Raw genomic sequence first — 20,560 nt, forward strand, 5'->3', positions numbered from 1 at the left:
GTCCATGGTGTGAAGCTACACACTAAATTTCGTAATCCTAGCTGTAATAGTTTCTGAGAAAAGCTGTCCCCTTCATGTCAGACGGACGGACGGAGGCCAAACCTATATCCCCCTTTTCACTTTGTGGTGGCGGGGGATAATAACATGCAGGTCTGCTGAAAGCTCGTTTCTTCACTTGGGGTTAAAACCTACAAGCTGCTGATCTGCTACCAGAACCTCCACCTTTCTGCTAAAACAGAATCTCTTTCCTCTTCTGGTGTGAAACTGAATTAAAATCCTGGTTCAGGTGTTCAGGTTTCTGTCCGTCTTCCTGAAAGAGGAAGCGTGTGGCAATTAAAAATTTTCAGTTTTACTTCGCGTTTACAAATCGGCCACTTCCTCTGCTGAAAAACTCTCAGTGTCACCATCGACCGTCAAGTTCCTCCTCAACGGTCACCTGGAGCTCCAGCATCGACATCCTGATCCAGATTAAACTTTAGGAGCGTAAGTGTCTTTAACTTCAGAAATAGGATTCATATTTTCACTTATTTACACATCAGGCTGCACAACTTTAAAACTTATTGTTGCTTTTTGCTAGAAATTATACTTTTCTTTACATTTTGCAGCTAAAAGACCCTTAAAAACTGGAAAATCTAAAGGATCTTCTGTGATTTCACAACAAACATTCATAGTTTGTTGATTTTTTACTTCTGTAAAAGCTCTAATAGAACAAGTAAAAGATGTACGTTTGCTGCTCTATCATGAGGAACATGCACGATGTAGAACAGGATGAATTAAAAGCAGCATTTCAGCCACACATTTTGCTGATAATAAGTTGATAGTTTCATGCAGCATTATTGTTCCTGCTGCCCCCGTACGTCTGGTCACAAAAATCACAGAAACTTTAACTTTATTCCAACAAAACGACCAAAAAAAAACTGGATATAAGTTGTGCTGGCCAATGAATACATTCCATCATGTAGATCTGCTGCTTTATGGTGCTTTTTTATCGCATTTTAAACTGTTATCTGGTGATTTTAGAGCCAGCTGATGGATCAGGATTATCTGAAACCAAACATTTTAAAGTCATAAACCTTCTTGTCTGTTCTTGGTAACTCTTGTTTGTGTAAAGGTTTCAAAGATCACTGACCCAGATTCCATCAAGCCGTCAGAGTCTGAAGGATTCCGAGGAGGAAATAAGACTCCTTCCTTCTGACAAACCATTAAAGGCCACTTCCTCATTTGCTGATATCAAAGGTTATAAATGAGTAAGCGGGCCGCGGCGCTCTTCACTCTCTGCTTCCTTCTGTCTGCTTTCAGACTCTCTGCTCATCACCACCATGGGGAACTTCATCGCCAACGAGGGACTCTCCATCTTTGTAATTGTGAGTTCATTTATTCATTAATTCAGGCTTTTATTGGGTTTTCTGTTCATGCTGCACCAAATGTTTCCATAATTCCAGCTGCTGTTCAGGTACTTTCTGATTCAAATCAACACTGATTGATGCTGCTCCGCTTAGTTTAGGTTTTATTTTATTCTGGTTTTTAATGATTTTACTGGAGGTTTTACTCCTTCTGTCCAGTTTGTTGAAGCATTTTCTTTCATATTTCTCTCTCTTTCTTGTCAGTATTTTTCACAGTAAATTAAAATGTTCGGTTGAAGGAGTCACAGTTGGTTTATGGTAATAAAAATCCAGCAAACAGTCGGCTGAAATCTGCCAGCAACTGTGAATAAATGGTCCAAAATGAGTTGGAAAACAAAAATATGATCTTCAAAGCAGAGAACCACTGCTGTAATCTGATTTCTGATTAATTTCTGTACTCCACTCAGAATAAAAACTGCTTTAATTTTCATCTAATTTGCCATAAAAACATCAGCAAACATTTAAATCCTCAGCATGTGTGACTGCAGCTGCTGAAAAACATTCAGTTCCTACTAAAACTTCATTTATTTTTGAAATACGGCCCTGGACAGACTCGTTTAGTGGAATGGTTCAGGGCGTCCTGGTGTGAAAGCATTCGATCAGATCCTTGTTCTGCTCTGTTCTGAGCCCTGTCGACGTAACGCTGCATGTGTTGGATGGTTTTACAGCTGGTGTGGCTGGGGATCAACGCCTACCTGTTTGTTGAGTTCTACATGAGGTTCCTGGTCCAGAAGTGGTTCTACACCAGAGTCCTGCTGGGGGTGAGTCCGGCCGCTGCAGAAATAAGAATTTATTCAGTGGTTTTAGAAAACTCTCATCTAGTCGATCAGTTAGAAAGCTGTGTGTTTTTTCTTCTGTTCTATTATTATGAGGTCCTGATCTGATTACTAAAAGCCCTTTGAGATGGTTTATTTTGAAAGTTGTAGGTAAATATGAAAGGAGTCAGAAAGGGGACCTGGGTTGTTTCATTTCCTCTAAAAGCAGCAGCTGTCGGAGGTTCTGACATTATGAAGCCCACCCTCTGCTGTGGTAAACTGAACAGCAGAATACAGAAGTGGTTTCCACGCTCGCAATGAGCAGTTGAGCAATTATGAGCCAATTACAAGAAACTTCCAGGTCAAAAGAAGTCGTCGGATTTCAGCATCAAACACAGGAAGAGATTCTTTGTCTTGTAGGATTTAAAAAAGAAAAGGTTTGTGTTGGACAGACAGATCTGATGCAGATTGGTAGCAAAAAGTAACCTAAAAATGATGTCCTTTCCTTTAGATAAAAGCCTGTAAAGACGTAAATATGTGGGATATGCTTACATACATTCAGACTGTCAGAACAGAAAGCCTGAAAACCACCTGTACACACAAGCTTTTTAAATCACATTTCATTCTTAATCTGATGTCATTTCTCTTTCTAACGCTGCACTGCCTCCACTAGTGTTTTCTTTTAATATCTTATCGTTGTGTTTCGAGTGTTTTAATGTTCTCTAAAGAGTCCAGTTTGAACGGAGCACAAAATACAAACAGGATTAGAAAATAAACCGACTTCTCTTCCACATTTATATGAATTCACTGTAAAACTGAAACTATGTGACGTTTAAATTCATGAACCTGATCCATTAAGTCCATAAAACAGTTTTTATCCAACTCTGATAAACTGGTCAAACAGGCTATGTGTGATAATGACTTCCCTCATACAGGCCTTATAGCTGCAGCTCTCACTGCACAAATACTTCCATCTGCCTCCTTTTTATAGGATTTTATGTCCCCCTTTATTCTTCATAAATACATGATTTACCGTATTCTTGCACTTAATATTTTAGTATTTTCTATCCGTTCTCTGCGCTGTAAAGGATCTGTATTTCAGTTTAACTGCTCTGTGCAGCGATCATAAAGGAGCAGGACCAAAGCCAGTTTATGTTAGATATCACAGAAAGAGAAATTCTAAAAATAAAGATATCTATTACCGTGCAGATCTGTTTTAGTGATACTGGGCTGAGTAAAGAAAAGCTGGACTTTCCACAACAGCAGTCTAAAAGTGGAACAGAGGAAGACGTCCACGCCCCGCTAACCGCCCCGCTAACTGCCCCGCTAATCACCCCTTATCGACGCCACCTTTAATTCACAAAGGAACGCTGACGTAGTGAACGTTTGCTCTGCGGTCACAGCTGGCTGCAGGCCGGCAGAAGTGAAACAGCGAGGCGTTTACGGTCTGCTTTTCTGAATTTAATGCTATTAAATACACAGAGATAAGGAACGGTCCTGAGAACTGCTGCTCCAAACCTGTTTTCAGAACTTTTATTTCTCACAGATTCAAAAAACCCAGAAGCTTCAGAAGATTAGAGTCAGAAAATGAATCATTAAATTAAAGAGTTGAGACTGAATGGCATTTAGTGCACAATATTCTGATATAAATGTCCATTTTCACCAACATTTAACGGTACAGTAACTGCATTACAATACACTGTGATTATGATGAGATAAACAAACATCTGGATAAGCTTCTGTGACTGGAAACATTCAAATTAGATCATTTATTCAACTTAAATTTACATTTTTCCACTTGCAGGCACACATGTTCAGGTCTTCATGTTGCCCAAATTAAAGTTAATATTTTACATTTTAAAATAAATTTTAAAATCTGTCCCTTTTTGAAGAACAACTTGGACTTTCGTGTTTGAATTTGATTTACACTACCGTTCAAAAGTCTGGGGTCACTTAGAAATGTCCTTATTTTTGAAAGAAAAGCAGTTTTTTAATCAATGAAGATGACATTAAATGAATGATAAATCCAGTGTAGACATAGTTAATGTGGTAAATGACTGTTGTAGCTGTAAATGTTTAATGGAATATCTCCATAGGGGTACAGAGGAACATTTCCAGCAACCATCACTCCTGTGTTCTAATGCTACATTGTGTTAGCTAATGGTGCTGAAAGGCTCATTGATGGTTAGAAAACCCTTGTACAGTTATGTTAGCACATGGATAAAAGTGGGAGTTTAATGGAAAACATGGAATTATCTGGATGACCTCAAACTTTTCAACAGTAGTGTATTTCCTAGTTTTTCTCAATCGTAAAAAAAAAATGTAAAAATAAAAATGGCCATGAAAAGGTTGTTGAAGAGTCTGGTTGGCGGTTAGAGTTTCCACATTGGGCTGCACATTCTCAGTTTATAATGTTTTAAACTCATTACTGTGTTTCATTTATATCAACACATTGAGAATTACAAGTCAGAGAGTGTTCCTTTTTTCTTCTTTTTTATGATAAACATGACTATTTTTAAAATCCAATTTGCCAGGACAACCCAAACAAAAAGAAAGGAGAGCAGCATTTGAGAACTGACAGCCAAAGACGTCTACGAACCTCCAATAAAACACCAGCGTTTTAAAAACGATTCATAGATGCAATTCCAGAATAAAGTTTTTCACTTCGTAGTTTTGATTTATGAGTTCTTCTTTACTGTCAGCTGTCAGGTTTCAGAATTCTAGTCACTGGGATGATTTCTGATGATGATAGAACGTATGAAGCACTAAACCCAGTTTAAAGTAACCCTCTGGAACCCACAGCATGCCCTGCCCTGGGCCAGAGCTCCTGCTGCCTGCCTCAACTTCAACTGTATGCTCATTCTGCTGCCGGTCTGCCGAAACCTCCTCTCCTTCCTCCGAGGATCCATCCAGGTATCCACAGAAAAACACAACATGCACTTATCTCCTGTCAACGGAGGATCCAACTGCTAGAAAAGTCATTTAACTATCAGAGGGCTGAATTCATCTGCCAACAGCCGCATGTTTGAGTGGATTAGTTTCTGCTTATTTGTGTCGCTGTTCATTAATTTATTAATTCAAACCTCTGAGTTGAAAAATTGAGCCCAATAAGCAGAGCCACAGACGGTAATCTTCTATAACTTGAACAAAAACATATTACTGTTCTCTTAAAAAATCTAAATAAATGACATTTATTCAAGCTCACTTTACTGTAAATGTCTCTTCAAAAAACATAAGTCTGCAGCAACCAGATTCTGTAAAAAAACTAATCAATCTGTGTTCCTTGATTCATCCATTAAGCTAGGAGTGACCCAGTTATGAGCAATAGATAACAAAAAACAGATTTTTCAGCTGAATTGCAGGCACATAACTAGTAAAACATCGAAAACATTTAGAGCCGCCTGTGGACACCCGGAACAATGTTGATTTAAAGTTATTTTGATATTGGTAGTATAACTTACTGAAGTATGACAGAAGACATTTCTCTATACTCTCTTTCCATAGATGTTTAGGTCTTTATATAGCAGTGCAAAATGAGCCCACAGTGATAAAGAAATATATTAAAGTGCTTGAAGTTCAGAGGGTTAACGTTACAATCCCTGTTTGTCTTGTTTGTGTTCAGTGCTGCAGCCGAACAGCAGCTCGTCAACTCGACCGAAACATCACTTTTCACAAACTGGTGGCTTACATGATCGCCTTCCATACAGGTACAGTCTGACACTCTCGCATTAATCACCTCAAGAGAACAGGATTATTATTTAGACAGTTTGAGATCGCAATAACTTCTGGCACTGAGATTAACAGGAGATGTGATAAAAAACATTATTCAGACTTTTTATTTTCCTGCACTGATGTAATTAATGCTGCAGTCAGATAGTTCTTTGAGATTGCTGGTGGATTCTGGTTTTACATTTATAGATTATATAATAATCAATAATAAATACAAGATGACCAAGGAAGGGCCTGGGGGTGCTACATTTTTGCAAGGAGCAGCTACTTTTATTTTGTTCATAAACATCATTATTTTACTATTCCACATACAAAATGATATAAAATACAAGAGGGCCTAGTGGTACGCCGTGAGATACTCCACAAATAAATGTTATTGTTACTTCAGTTGCCACGTGAGGTTGATATTGATGTAATAATCACACTGAAGTTAATTCAAAGAGCTACTATTTCCAGATAATCATTTTCATGCCTTACATGTATGGATGTAAGAGTGAAATCAAATATATGAGGATCTATGATTGAGCCTTGCGGTACTCCTCAGTTTCCATTTCCCTGTAATTTTATTGAGTTTGTTTCTTCATAGATAAAGGTCGATATTCTGCTTGTTCACCTACAAAATAAAACATGGAATATACTGACTGACTGTTCTTGAATTAGAAATTTAGTGTAGAAGGTTAGACACACCTAAACAAAGTCTGAAAAAACGCTTAGAGCTGCAAATGTAGTCTCTAAAATGAGTCTATTATCTATGATAGAATCTCGAGGTACAACACAGTTTAAAGCACTCCTTAATTTCATTTAGTACGTTTTGCCATAAATGAAGGATATTTTGCCATAATTTACTTCTCATTTCTTGCAGCCGTGCACATTGTTGCACATTTGTTCAACTTTGAGTATTTCATGGACGCGCAGCTGAATCGCAACAGCAGCCTCCTGACCTTCGTTCTGTCTGAAATCGGGAACGGAGACAATGCCTCCTTTCTCAACCCCATCAGGAGCAACGAGACGGTGAGATACACCAACAGAGAACACTAGCTCAGATTCATATCTTCATTTACAGAGTTACTTAAATTAAAGGTATGCAGCCTGTTAGCTCTGAGGTTCAGTGCAGTTGGATGCTTCTTGTATTGCAAAAATGAGTAAAACCCCGTTCTGTCTTGTTGCTAAATATAGTGTTGGTGACAAAGAAACAGAATTACTTCACAAACTTCTCCTTTTGGCATATTCGTTTTTTGAGGTTTTGTCATTTGGGAAACTTCCTCTTTGCAGATCCAGAATGTTGCCTCGAAACGCATTTATTCAAAACTACAACATTGAGAATAGAGAGAAAAAAATGCAGATTCTTCTCATATTTTAAACTAAAAGTCAGTGTGCAACACCTTTAACATCGATATGGCGCTGCAGCCCAAACGCTGAAATACTCTGAATATCAGATTAAATATGCTCAAATTATTCCTATAAACTCACATTTTATGCTATACTTTCGCCAAAATCAAGATCTTAAACTTGAAACTGATTTTACTCAGTATTTTTGGCGGGTTCTGTAAAAGATTTTGGCAGAACTTCATGTTTCTCGATCTTCAGAAATAAAACTCCCACAGCAATGAAGTTTGAGGATTGATTATTTCCAGCAGAGACCACATTTTTAATTACTGGTTCTTGAAAATGGAAAACAGTTTTAAGTTTTCAGACAATGTGGCATTGGGCCCCAAAAAGTTCCTGTAAGTGTATATAAATGGTATACTCACATTTCCTACCAAAAGACTTTCAAATCCTCTGAGATCAATAGAATTTGCGGCTGGATTTGGATCTGCTGGAAACAGTTTGTTCAGTTTCATGACTGTGGGACTTTTAGTTCTGGAGATTCCCTTAAAATCCCTTCACAGATATTTTTTGAGGGTGAAAATACAAAAAGTTCCAGGTCTGAAAACGTGAAAGTCTCAAAATTCTACCTAAACCTCAATCCTGATATGAGAAAACAACCACATATTTACAATTTTAAAAAGAACATTTCATGTCTCTCATATTCAATAACTGGGAGTTTACTGATCACTTTTCCACACAGACACACTTAAAATGACCCTTCAATCACTTTCAGGCCCCAAATTTTTATCTCTAAAGAACCAAAAAAATGTCATCGTCTATCTTCTCTCATCTATCTCCTTTACTGGTCTTCTCCAGTGTTCACACTTCAGCACACACCTTTTATCAGTTTTCACACTTCACCAACCCTGAAGCTTTATTTGCCGCCTGCATGTAAACCATTTAAGTCCCTTCAGTGCTTGAGTTTCCTCTACTGTTAACACTTAATGTATTTACCCTTTATTTCAACCGTACAACCAGCACTCAGCCTCAGCGGTTAGAGGAAGTATGACTAAACCGTCATTAGTACACGAGGGAAGTTGGCCAACAAACATGACCTGCAGCAGAGTGTGATTAAAAAGGAAATAAGTGAGATGACCTGGAGGCGCTCCACACGAGGCCCAAATGTGAGTAAAGGAGTGTAACGGGTGAAGTGTGTTCTGGTGCAGAACCCTACCATCGTCATGTTCACCACCATCGCCGGGCTGACGGGCGTCGCCATCACGCTCGCCCTCATCCTCATCATCACCTCGTCCATGGAGGTCATCCGCAGGTCCTACTTCGAGGTGTTCTGGTACACGCATCACCTCTTCGTCATCTTCTTCATCGGCCTGGTGTTCCACGGCTTTGGGTGAGACGACACAGAAGCACCGTTCACGTCTTTTACTGCAGCTACCAGCTCTTTTATCACCACATTAGTTGGTCTGGATGAGAGCCTTAACTCAGCAAATCATCACGTTTGTCTACGTGACCATTACTGGTTCTGAGTAAATCACAGACGGTGGAGCAGAAGAACCTTGATGATCGTAGATAGAATAACCTAAACATGTCTTGATTTAGACCGAGCCACGGCTTTGGAGTCTGGTTCACACAGAGGGAACAAAAAAGCCATACTTTGGTGGAGAAGAAGTTAGAAGATGTCCAGATTTTCGAGTGGTTCCTGTTTTACAGATAGATAATACTGCAAGTCACTGGCAAAGCAATAGAAATAAATATTATTTGACCAAACATGACGATGCAAAGCCATAAAAAATCTCCATTAAGACATGATGAAGCTGCAAGACGTTCAGCATTTGATGTCAGTTAGAAGGTCGTTGAGATTACTGGTGGAGTTTTACACGTTTACAGGATATTAAATACAAAATAAGTAAGTCTGAGTAAGTGGGATTTTCTGATGGAAACGGTTCTATTTAAATGTTCTACTCTAATATTTGTGATAGAATTCTTCATTCCTTCACCAAACTATGAGTTCAGCCCTCTCTGATGCTGACTTACAGTAATATTTCAGTGTTATTTAACTGTGTGTTCAGGCGCATTGTTCGAGGACAGACGAACAAAGATCTGCTCGTGCACAACTCCACCCTGTGCGCCGATCGCTTTGAAGAGTGGGGACAACCCGGGTCCAACTGCACGGTGCCGGTGTTTGCTGGAAACCCACCGATGGTGAGCCTCGTTTCAACACATGAACAGAGAAAGAGGAGAATCCTGTTTCATGGTTTATATTCTGTGTTCAGACGTGGAAGTGGGTGGTCGCCCCCATGTTCCTCTACCTGTGTGAGAGACTCGTTCGCCTCTACCGATCCCATCAGAAGGTGGTCATCACCAAGGTTTGTACGCTCTGTTTTACTTTATTCACCTTTATCTAAGCAGGAAGTCCCATTCAGATCTATTTTACACAGCAGCCATACAAGATTTAAAAGAAACAGAACAGACACATGACGCACAAATAAACAGGAAAACAATAAACAGATGAGATATTCAAGGACTTCTCCAGAAAAACATGGACCTTCCTCCTTCAGTGTCTTATTTATGATCCTCTTAAACTCATTAATGAACATGAAAGTTTGTAGTTTAAGAGTTTATTAAAGATTATTCCACAACTGTGGTGCAAATCCACTATTAAACAAATGTGAACATTAAAGTTTGTGTCAAACTGTAACTCACTGTTTTAACAATTTACTGTTATTGTAACTGATTCTCCCTGTTTGGTAAAATCACAGAAAAAGAATTAATTTGCATTTTGACTATTTGAAACAAAGAACGAGTAACATCTGCATCAAACATCTGTATTTTTACAATGCTGACAGAGAAAACCAGCAATTTATTGACGTCACTTTGGGCTTAGACTACGAAAAAAATCACTATTTGGTTTTAAAACTTGTGATGAATCAGTCAAAGCTGAACAAACAGCCCTAACATTCATTCTAATACCTGTGTTTGTGGTCCACAGGTGGTGATGCATCCGTCCAAGACTCTGGAGCTGCAGATGAAGAGGAAGGGCTTCCACATGGAGGTGGGTCAGTACGTCTTCATCCAGTGTCCGTCCGTCTCCAGGCTGGAGTGGCATCCCTTCACCCTGACCTCGGCCCCGGAGGAGGACTACTTCAGCGCCCACATCCGCATCGTCGGGGACTGGACTCAGGCGCTGTACGAGGCCTGTGGAGGAGACAGCAACGAGCCTCAGGAGGCCTGGAAAATGCCCAAGTACGACGACAGGAAAACGGGTTGATAAAAGAGGAAACTGTGGCTGAAATTGCGTTTGATTGCACTCGATTGTCGCCTCCCTGAAGCTTTGAAAAGCTGGCAGGAAGGGTGACTTAAAGCCTCGATTGTTCCATTCTAAGAGCTCCGTTCCCTCATTTCAGCAGAGAATAGAGAGGCAGAGAAACCGTAGAAACCAAACAATACTATCCACAGACAACCAATTAGTTTCCCGTCGGTGGCCTCGCTGTGCAGGTTGGAGCATTTTTCTGTTTTCTTCAGACCAAACAGTGACAGGAGGTTTTTATCCAGAGCTGCTTCCTCTGAAACACGGAGATTCAAAAATGCTCCGACAGTCCAAACGAGCACAGAAAGGAAACCAACAAGAGTTCTACATGTAGAAAACATTCATTCATTCAACATTTAGACTCAACAGCAATCCTTCATAAACATTTTTTTCTTTCAGATAACACATCTGTAAAATTTTGATATTTTCATTGATTAAAATAAGCTAAAAAAATGTAATTTTACTGTCAAACGACAAAAAAGAAGGAAAAAAACACTGATTTTATGTGAACATTATTTACACTTAGTTTTATTTGGTCCTTTTTATAGTCAACATATAAATTAATACTTTTTGCATAATATTCCATTTTCATTGACGTTATCTTTAACAAAACAGGAAAAATCTGTAATGTGACGGTTAAAAAAATATTTAGCATTTTTCAGTCCTAAATAAACAATTATTTTTTGCCTCACAGAAAAAATAGAGGAATTTTACTGAATTAAGTAAATAGAAATAGGAATTAACAGGGATTAAAATAATTAATTCCTACTGATAAAAATATAAAAATGCACATTTTTAACGTGGACATTACATTTTTTATCGTGTAAATTGATGGGATATTTTCTATAATTGAACAAAACAGGAAAAATCTGTAATGTGACAGTTCAAAAAATATTTAGCATTTTTCAGTCCTAAATAAACAGAATTATTAAAAAAAAAACAGAGGAATTTTACTGTCAAACGTGGTAAAATGATTAATTAATACTGATAAAAATATTTTTAACGTGGACATTATATTCTTTATCGTGAAAATTGATGGGATATTTTGTATTATTTAACAAAACAGGGAAAACCTTTTGAAAAATTTCTTTACCATTTTTCAATTCTTAAGACATAAATTCTCTTTTAAATAACAGGAAATGCCTCTAAAACAATGATACTTTTTCTGATTTAAATAAAGGAAAAAAGTATAATTTCACAGTTTAACACTGTATGAGAATGAAGTAACATTTAAATGACAAAATATTGATTTTTGATGTGGATTTCTTACAGTTTGGCCTGTTATTTAGAATGAATGAGTCCTTTTTTATTAGATTTTGCTACTTGCTGTTTACACCCCTGTCAAAAGTTTTAGGACAGGTTTTAATTTATTTGAATAAGAAAGTGTCCTAAAACTTTTGACAGGGGGTGTATAATTGATTGAAACAGGGGACGTGTGTCAAACGTTGGTTCTGTTCCAGCGTTGGCCTTTCACAGCTTCTCCGTCTGTTCTCAGGGTGGCCATCGACGGCCCGTTTGGAACCGCCAGCGAGGACGTGTTCCGCTACGAGGTGGTGATGCTGGTGGGAGCGGGGATCGGAGTGACGCCCTTCGCCTCCATCCTCAAGTCTGTGTGGTACAAACGCATCCAGAACAACCAGGAGGTTTTCACCAAGAAGGTGAGAGGGAACGCAACACGAAGAAAACGATGAGGAGATCCTTTAAGCGCATCACAGGAGGAGAAGAAATCTGAACGTTTCTAACAGAGTTCATTATTTCAACTGTAGCTTCCAACAGATGAAGTTTAAAAGAGGAAAGTAAAGGAGAAGCTCTCGGTTTGTATGAGAACAGCCCACGTTAACACAGAAACTGATTTAAATTCACAGAAAAATACGTTTCAAAGTGACTCTGCAGCTCACATGATGTTCATTAAATCATCTTTTAAAGTACAAAAACTGCCTCTTTCTGCTGCTAGCTAATAAATTCCTGTTAAAATGAAGCCAAATTATAACAGATTTGTTTAAAAAACAGTAAATCTGATGCATTTCTGAAGACGAAAACAAAATGTTTTTTCTTGGTTTCTAAGTATATTGAATAGAGGACAGTTTGTCAGACGTGGCTCCATAGAAATATGACTTTATCATACAAATTTAAACATGTTTTAGTGCTGTATGCTTTTTTTTTAAAAATCTTAAACTGAGTTTTTAGTTCTTAGTTATTAATACAGTATATTTCTGTAATTCACAATTTTGACATTTGAAGAAGAAAATTACAGTTAATGTTGATTAAAGTGGCATAAATGCAGCAAAATACTAGCCTAGCCGCGCGAGACCCATGTTCTGAATTCTGAAGGCACAAGGGTCTGGGACCGTTGGACAGGGAGGGAGGCGGGCTAAAAGGTTGTCTATCAAATCCCTCTGCAGCAATTGGGTAGGTATACAACCAATCAGCGCAACGAATAGGCTGATGTAGTTCCTAGAGCACCGGCGGATTGTGGATAAGTCCCATTAGCTTCCCAACCAGCGGAGCCAACTGGTATATTAAGGATTTGCCATATCCCGTCGGCATAAGTCCAAATACGTCTTTCTTCTCAATGAAACACTTCAGTACCGTCCTTTGTTTATCTTTCAAGTTGAATTTTAGCTTCAAATCTTTAAGGGCTGTGGCCAAAGCCGAGTCTAAAGATAACTGTTTATTGTGCGCCGGTTGTTTCTGTCAGAATCGTCGCACCTCTGTCGTCACTTCGTTATGCCCGCCTTCTGACTCTACACTTCATGGTGATTGGTCCGGCCAGTTTTAGGAGAATCCAGCCTCGAGCCTTATGGAGGGTAACTAGACCCACCCTGGCAGAGAATTAAATTCGTTGCCATGGGTTGTCTAGCGCGGCTTGGCTATCAAAATACTGAAAAATCTAGCTACTTGATTAAATTCCTGTTAAAATGCAGCCAAATTTAACAGATTAAAAAAAAAAAAAGTAAATCTGATGCATTTCTGAAGACGAAAACAAAATGTTTTTTCTTGGTTTCTAAGTATATTTAATAGAAGACAGTTTGTCAGACATGGCTCCATAGAAATATGACTTTATCATACAAATTTAAACATGTTTTAGTGCTGTATGCTTTTTTTAAAAATCTTAAACTGAGTTTTTAGTTCTTAGTCATTAATACAGTATATTTCTGTAATTCACAGTTTAGACATTTGAGAAAGAAAATTACAGTTAATGTTGATTAAAGTGGCATAAATGCAGCAAAATACTGAAAAATCTAGCTACTTGATTAAACATTCAACCTCATTTTTACTGTAGAATTCTAATAAATTATACAGTAATTAATGGTTGAGGTAAATTACAATAAGACAGCAAAAATACAGTAAAATACAGGATTTATAGGAAGATTTACATCAATACATGAGGAAAACAAGAATATATAATTTATAAAAACAGTCCTCAGTAACTGGTCCAACGCTGATTATTATAAACTCCGTTTCATGTTTTTTGTGCTGCTCGGCGCTCAACAGGAAACCTTCTCGTCCAGAGTCAGATTTTAGAGATATCTCACTGAGGATAAAGCTCTGAAATAAGGATCTGGACGTTGTTGTTGTGTTTTAATCCCAGATCTACTTCTACTGGCTGTGTCCGGAGACGCAGGCCTTCGAGTGGTTCGCTGACCTGCTGCAGTCTCTGGAGGGTCAGATGGCCGAGAGGGACGTGACCGACTTCCTGAGCTACAACATCTACCTGACCCGCTGGAAGGAGGCCGAGGTGAGGACAGAAGACGTTCTAACCCTGATCAAACCTGATCTCTGATATCTTTATGGCTTAGCTCAGATGTTCTATGGTCACTTTGTTTCGTGTCCTTTTCCTCTAAAATCAAGCTTGAAAAGGACGTTTTCTGTTGGAATCCTGGCTCCAAATGTTCCGTTAACTCGGTCTAAATAAGGTGAAGTGTAAAACCAGAACAGATAAATGGACCGCTATCACTCACAGAAACTACCTGTTGTTATATTCAGATGTTTTTCATTTTAAAGGAGTTCATTCAGATTATTCACAGAATTACAACCTGAACCCTATCACATTATAAGAAACTTTTTCTGTTCAAACAACATCATCTTTTTCTTGTTCTAACTAATGTTTTTAAGGTTCTGCTGCTTTTAAACTATTTTAATTCTAGCAGGTACGTTGTTATTGATGTTTGCAATAAATGAAAATATCAATAAAAGTACAAAAAAGACAAAGATAATGTAAAATAATATTTACAACATGTCACTGTAAATAAAGTCATTAAATCATTACTTTTTAAAATAACATTTAGGGTTTTTTTGGAATAAAAAAAGACTAAAATTCATCTGCAAATTCACTTTAAATTATTTTATATAATTAGGTTTCCACACATGGAAATAGTTTTTAAAAAATAATCTTATAAATTAAACTACCAAAAGTAAAAACAATAAAATCTGAATGAATTAACGGATGTCAATGTAAAAAAGTAAATCCAGAAATAAATCTTTACATTTTATTTTTGTCGTATTTTGGCAGAATGTTTGCATGTTGGAATAACCAACCCGGTCTCACGGGGATTCGTGAAACTGTCACGTAAGTTTTAGTTTCGGTTTCGTGCGCACCAACACGATTTCGTCATGTTTTTCGTGCCGCTCACCACGAAATGTTTTTCGCTGTGGTAATCACATCTGAAAGTGGTTTATACCGGCGGATTCATGACGATCTAAGCTGTCCATCGGCGTATACTGCTTGTGTGATCGCGTTTGCGGCTGCCGGACATTCTTGAAATTCCTATGCAAATTGGTAAGTGTACCACCGGGTTATGGTTAGGTTATGGTTAGGTTATGGTTAGGTTATGGTTAGGTTATGGTTAGGATTATGGTTAGGATTATGGTTAGGATTATGGTTAGGGTTATGGTTAGGGTTATGGTTAGGGACGATGTCATGCAAAATATAGCGTTGGATTCGCCACGGTTTTACATTAAAAATATAATATACACATTCTTTTGAAATACGTTCTGAGTGGCACGAAAAGTCCGCCGTTTAAAATACATTGGTGCGCATTTCGTGGTGAGCGGCACGAAAAACATGACGAAATTGTGTTGGTGCGCACGAAACCGAAACAAAAATTTACGTGACAGTTTCACGAATCCTCGTGAGATCGGGCTGGAATAACGTAAAAAAAAAAAAAACACCTTAAACTTTTGTCATTTTTCTTGAACTAGTTCAGGAAACTGTTCTGAAGACGTTTTTATCCTTCCTGTGTTATAAACGCTCATTCCTCTCCAGAAAAACGACGTTCTCTGTTTTTCCTCCACCAGGCGGCTCATTTCCGAGTCCACCACGAGGCGGAGAACGATCCCATCACCGGCCTCAAACAGAAGACTCTTTACGGGAAACCCAACTGGGACAACGAATTCACCAACATCGCATCAAAGCACCCGGGGTGAGGCTTTTATTTTGTAGGGTCTCATTTTCCCACATTCAGCCAAAAACAACAAACTGGGAACGTGAGAGTGAAGCTAATTTATACGGACAAATTTAATCAGTTAAAAGGTTTCATTTTCCTGTTTCCTGTTCACATCACAGCTTAAGCTACTGCTTTATTTCTGTTGCTATGACAACTACTACAGCTGATGCTAATGCTAATGCTAACACCGCTACAGCTGCAACAGATGTTTGTCGTTATTCTCGGAAATGAAGTCAGAATTTATAAATGTTCTTCTAACATTTTTCTGTAATTAAACAGTAAAACAGGGGAACATTTAACTGATTTTTTGTTTGTTTTTACATCTTAACGGTGGTGGAGCTTAAATTAAGAACATTTCTCAAGTTTTAAGTACAAATTTTACATCTAAATAAAGTATTATATATAAAGAATATTGTTAATTTACATATCCAGGTTTAAATTAGTAAATGTTATTGAATTTTTCCTCATTCTTTAAAATGTTGTCTTTAACAACAAAAGAAAATCTTAATGATTGAATTTCATCTTTTAAAATCTTGTTTTTTTTAATCTTTACAATCATTTTTTTTTTTTTTTAATAATTAGAGGTTTGGACATAAACTCTGTTCAGGTGCTGCTCTGGCTCACTAATGCTCACATCCTTCTATTTTCAAACAAATAACGGATCAATAATGAAAATCACCAGCAGCAGACACACACTGACCTTTGAGTGATAATCCAGTGAGAGGGGCCATTTTCTGCGTTTATTACGATTATTTTTAGGCTTTTTTTTCATATTATACTAAATGCAGCACTGTAAATCTGTAACTGGGATTGTGATGAATTATAAAATAAAATAAAGTACGGATGCAGAATGAGCGGTACGTGGATTCTAAATGTTTGCTGATCACAGTTCTTCTCCACAACCATGGAGCTGTGATGAATGAAGTTACTGATTTTATTTTGCATCTGCAGAACCAAAGTTGGCGTCTTCCTGTGCGGTCCGCCTCAGCTGGGAAAATCTCTGGAGAAACAGTGTATGTCGCATTCGGAGGACGACGTCAAGTTCATCTTCAACAAGGAGAACTTCTAGAATAAAACCTCCAACGGCTGAACGGCGACGACGGAGGAAGAACTCTACAGCAAACGTCTTCCACGTTCCACACCAAAAACGACTGAATGTAGAAGATTCTACAGTTAAATTATTCACAGTCACGACAGAATCTTTATTTATAGTGAGTTTTTATTTGACTGATGGGTTTCTTCTGGCTGGAAATGACAAAAATAAGAAACAAGAGATGGTAAGAGGTTGAGTTAGAGATGCTCATTTGGTTTGGTTTTAACACTTTAAACAAAAAAGGAAAGCTCCAAATCATTCATGTGCCTTATAACGGTCTCATGCAGCTTCTACACATTTCTGCTAAACTTTACTACACTATGCAGAGTTTTCTGAAAAGACACCAAAGCAAAACTATGTTTTACAGTTTATATGTGGGTGAAGCAAACATTTAGGTTGGAAAAATTCAACACTTCAAGGTGGTTTTCTTTCAAATGAAGCTGCATCATGGTTCATTTGAGAGGAAAGGCTAAAAAATTCCCCTTTTTTTAGTGTAGAAATAATCCAAATGATGGAGACTGGGAAGAAGCTGCATTCTGAGAAACGTTTCAAACTATTTCACGGGGGATGAATAATTTTGGTCGTCGCATTTTTAGTTAGACCCTCCAGAAAAACGCGATTATCCTATGAATTCCCGCATTAATCACCAAAATGCCGCTGATTATGCGGGGGTCAATTATTTCCCAAAAGGCCGCATAAAACAGCGCATAATTCCCACAAGAATCTCACATTTCCACGAAAAACAAGAGAAATATGCGGGTCCCGCTTGATTTCACAATTTCCGCATAAAATGAGAAAACTATAACCGATATAAATGGAGTTGTGAGTTTTTATGTGACGCCCGGCCTGACGTCATCAGTTCATTCACACACACTCGAAGCACGAGCTGATGCGGAGCGGTGCCCAGAGACGAAAAACAAGAATGCTCAAAGATCACATTTACCTACGAATATTTCAGCCAGAGACCGGGCTAAACAGGACCCAGATTTACTGCACCAAAGTGGGGGGAAACTTTTTAGCACACCGTGCAACATCGTTCTGGAGCACCGAAGAAAATCAACCGTGTTGCAGCACTTCAGAAGCGAGGAAAAAACGGAAGGGAAAAGGGAAGCCTAGTGACAGGATGTAGAAGAATCACCTTTTTCCCAGTTCTTACATATTTTGTATCTTTTTGCATATTTCACAACTATTCGCATACTTTGCAACTTTCCGCAATTTCTCCGCATAAAATGGCATAAAACCCCCGTAAATTTATTTATAATCAAGGATTTTAGCCCACATTTTTCCGGAGGGTCTATTTAGTGAACAAAGTTCAAATGTAGCACTACCTTCTCTAAAGCGACCTCTCACCATCCCTTTGTCTCTTGTTTCTATCATTTCCAGCCAGAAGCAGCCTGTTGCTCAGATAAAGAGCTGGCTGTGAATACTGTACATCTGGAACATCTGGCAGCTCAGCAGGCTCCTCCTCCTCTTCGTTTCTCACCACAGACGTTTTGTAAAGACCCAGCTGTTGCTCAAAAAGCCCTGTGGTGTTTTCCACATTCCCTTCTTCTCCTTTTGCGTTACGACAACAAGAGAAGCTGCTGGTTTCAAAACATTTCTTCCTTTTTCATTTGTTCCATTTGGGGTTTTGTCAGAAGCAGTTACTGAAAGTCTCAGATCAGATTCCTCAAAACGAAAGAGGAGAATAAACCAACGGGACTCCAGTGTTGTTAAAGCTTTGGCGGCTTCAGAGGAGCAACAAAACAAACAAAACAAACAAAAACAGCAGAAACTTTACAGGAAAAGCACAAATCTAAAAAAGCTCCTCCATGCTTTCTGCTTCAGCGGTTTTCTGTAATTACAAAAATGTTTTTGATAGCTACAATTTTTGTTTGGTTTTAACAATTACATATAAATTTATATGATCTGTAATTTAAGATAAAACATAATAAATTACATGATACAAACCAAAAAAATAAAAATCAGGCCAAAATTGTAAATATAGTTTTTTAAACAGTATTTAAGTCAAAAAATCAGTAACGTCCACATCAAAAATCTGGATTTTTACTAATAGTAATTACTTTCTTTTACAAAGTGTGAAAGTAAAATTACAGTTTTACTGAAATTATGTCATTATTTCCACTGTTTGAAGTATTACAGTATTCCACCGTTTTTAACTTGTGGTTTCTTTTTTTTTTTTTTTAATTTTTTACAATGTTGTACCTCTGTCCTGTCAAAATGGATCTTGGCTAAAGGTTTCATGGATTTTTTATTATTATTATTGTTTTTGAGCTTGTTTGGAAGGAAAATGAGCAACTAGCAACCTTCAGATCATTTCCTGTCAGCTCTGAAAAACTGAATTATTTTGTATGTAAAATTTGCAAAGAAGTTTGAACATATATGTGCAGAAATCACGCTTACAGATGTGTCGGTTAATGATGATAACGTTAAAACACAACGTGATGGCATGAAGCCTGCATTCTAAAGAGGCTGCAAAATGAAATCTGCAGCTCCAGAACGTCTCCAGAATGAACGACTCATTTATTAAGAAACAAATACGTTCAGGATGCAGTTTCTCACGTGTACAGATTCTGTTTATCAGTGCGGACTAAAAGTGTTTATGCGTCGGACTGTTTCCCAAACAAACAGATTTGTTGTTCTAAAAATAATCCTCAGTAACTGGTCCAAGGTCCGTTTATTGGAACACTTACAGGGCTTCGGCCCACAGTTTGCTCAGTTGTCATGGAAACGGCATCCATGGATGAAGCCTTTGTCATGTGGGTTCAAAAATGAAAGAGTTAAAACTTGAAACAAAACAGCCGATAGCATCCTAATATGTTGATGAAGACAAATAAAATTAAGCTAAATTTGGCAGCGAGGGTCCAAAAAAACCCTCCAAGAAGAAACGTGACCAGTTCCTTGTATTTTTTACTTTATTTTTAACATTTTACTGTCTTTATCAGTAAAAAGAATCATACAAACAGTCGATGTACTGGGAGGACATTTGTACCGGTTTACAACAATAGGAGGAAATATGTAGTAGAAGTTTTTTTCTCACGACCAACTGAGTAATAAACTTTAATCTTCACACATGGAACTACTGAATAAAACCAGAGGCTGCAGTAAGAGCTCCATGTTTCAACTCCCTGATGCTGTGTCATCATTTTAGTTTCTCCCCACAATCCAGAACTTCATCTCCTTTCATCTGTCTGAGAAGCAGATTTAATCAGCTTCATGCAGGTCTTTTGTTGTGTTGAAGGACGGAGCAGAAAAAGTTCAGTTGTGTGTTCCATTGTTTTGTTTTTAGACATTTCAGATTTTCACCAACAGCTGAGCAGAAAACGTGAAGCAGGAATCCAAGGAAGTCTCAAACTGATCACATATTTGCTCAACATAACTCATCAAAGTTTGAAGGTTTTCTTTACGATTTTAAAAGTCCACATTTGAAAACAGACAAACATGTCAAGCTGAGTGGAAATGGAGGGATTTTAAGAAATAAAAGAAAAAAATAACACGAT

The 20,560-nt window shown here is 37.9% G+C and overlaps 1 protein-coding gene across 1 annotated transcript; it reads left to right on the plus strand.

Annotated features, from left to right (window-relative positions):
- Positions 1–1,222: 1,222 nt before the first annotated feature.
- Positions 1,223–20,559, plus strand: LOC110957784 (cytochrome b-245 heavy chain). Its single transcript, XM_022203985.2, has 13 exons — positions 1,223–1,364; positions 2,072–2,164; positions 4,961–5,071; positions 5,781–5,865; positions 6,750–6,898; positions 8,422–8,603; positions 9,283–9,415; positions 9,487–9,579; positions 10,203–10,456; positions 12,016–12,178; positions 14,113–14,259; positions 15,819–15,943; positions 16,919–20,559. Exons 1-13 carry the CDS (start codon positions 1,320–1,322, stop codon positions 17,034–17,036), a joined length of 1,698 nt encoding a protein of 565 aa, XP_022059677.1. The 5' UTR covers positions 1,223–1,319; the 3' UTR covers positions 17,037–20,559.
- Position 20,560: the final 1 nt, after the last annotated feature.

Source organism: Acanthochromis polyacanthus, chromosome 22, assembly GCF_021347895.1.
Source record: "Acanthochromis polyacanthus isolate Apoly-LR-REF ecotype Palm Island chromosome 22, KAUST_Apoly_ChrSc, whole genome shotgun sequence".
Taxonomy (NCBI): Eukaryota; Metazoa; Chordata; class Actinopteri; family Pomacentridae; genus Acanthochromis; species Acanthochromis polyacanthus.

Coding starts and splice junctions, on each gene's coding strand:
- LOC110957784 (XM_022203985.2), top strand. CDS start 1,320: ATGGGGAACTTCATCGCCAACGAGGGACTCTCCATCTTTGTAATT. Junction 9,416..9,486: donor TTGCTGGAAACCCACCGATG/GTGAGCCTCGTT, acceptor TTCTGTGTTCAG/ACGTGGAAGTGGGTGGTCGC. Junction 10,457..12,015: donor GAGGCCTGGAAAATGCCCAA/GTACGACGACAG, acceptor GTCTGTTCTCAG/GGTGGCCATCGACGGCCCGT.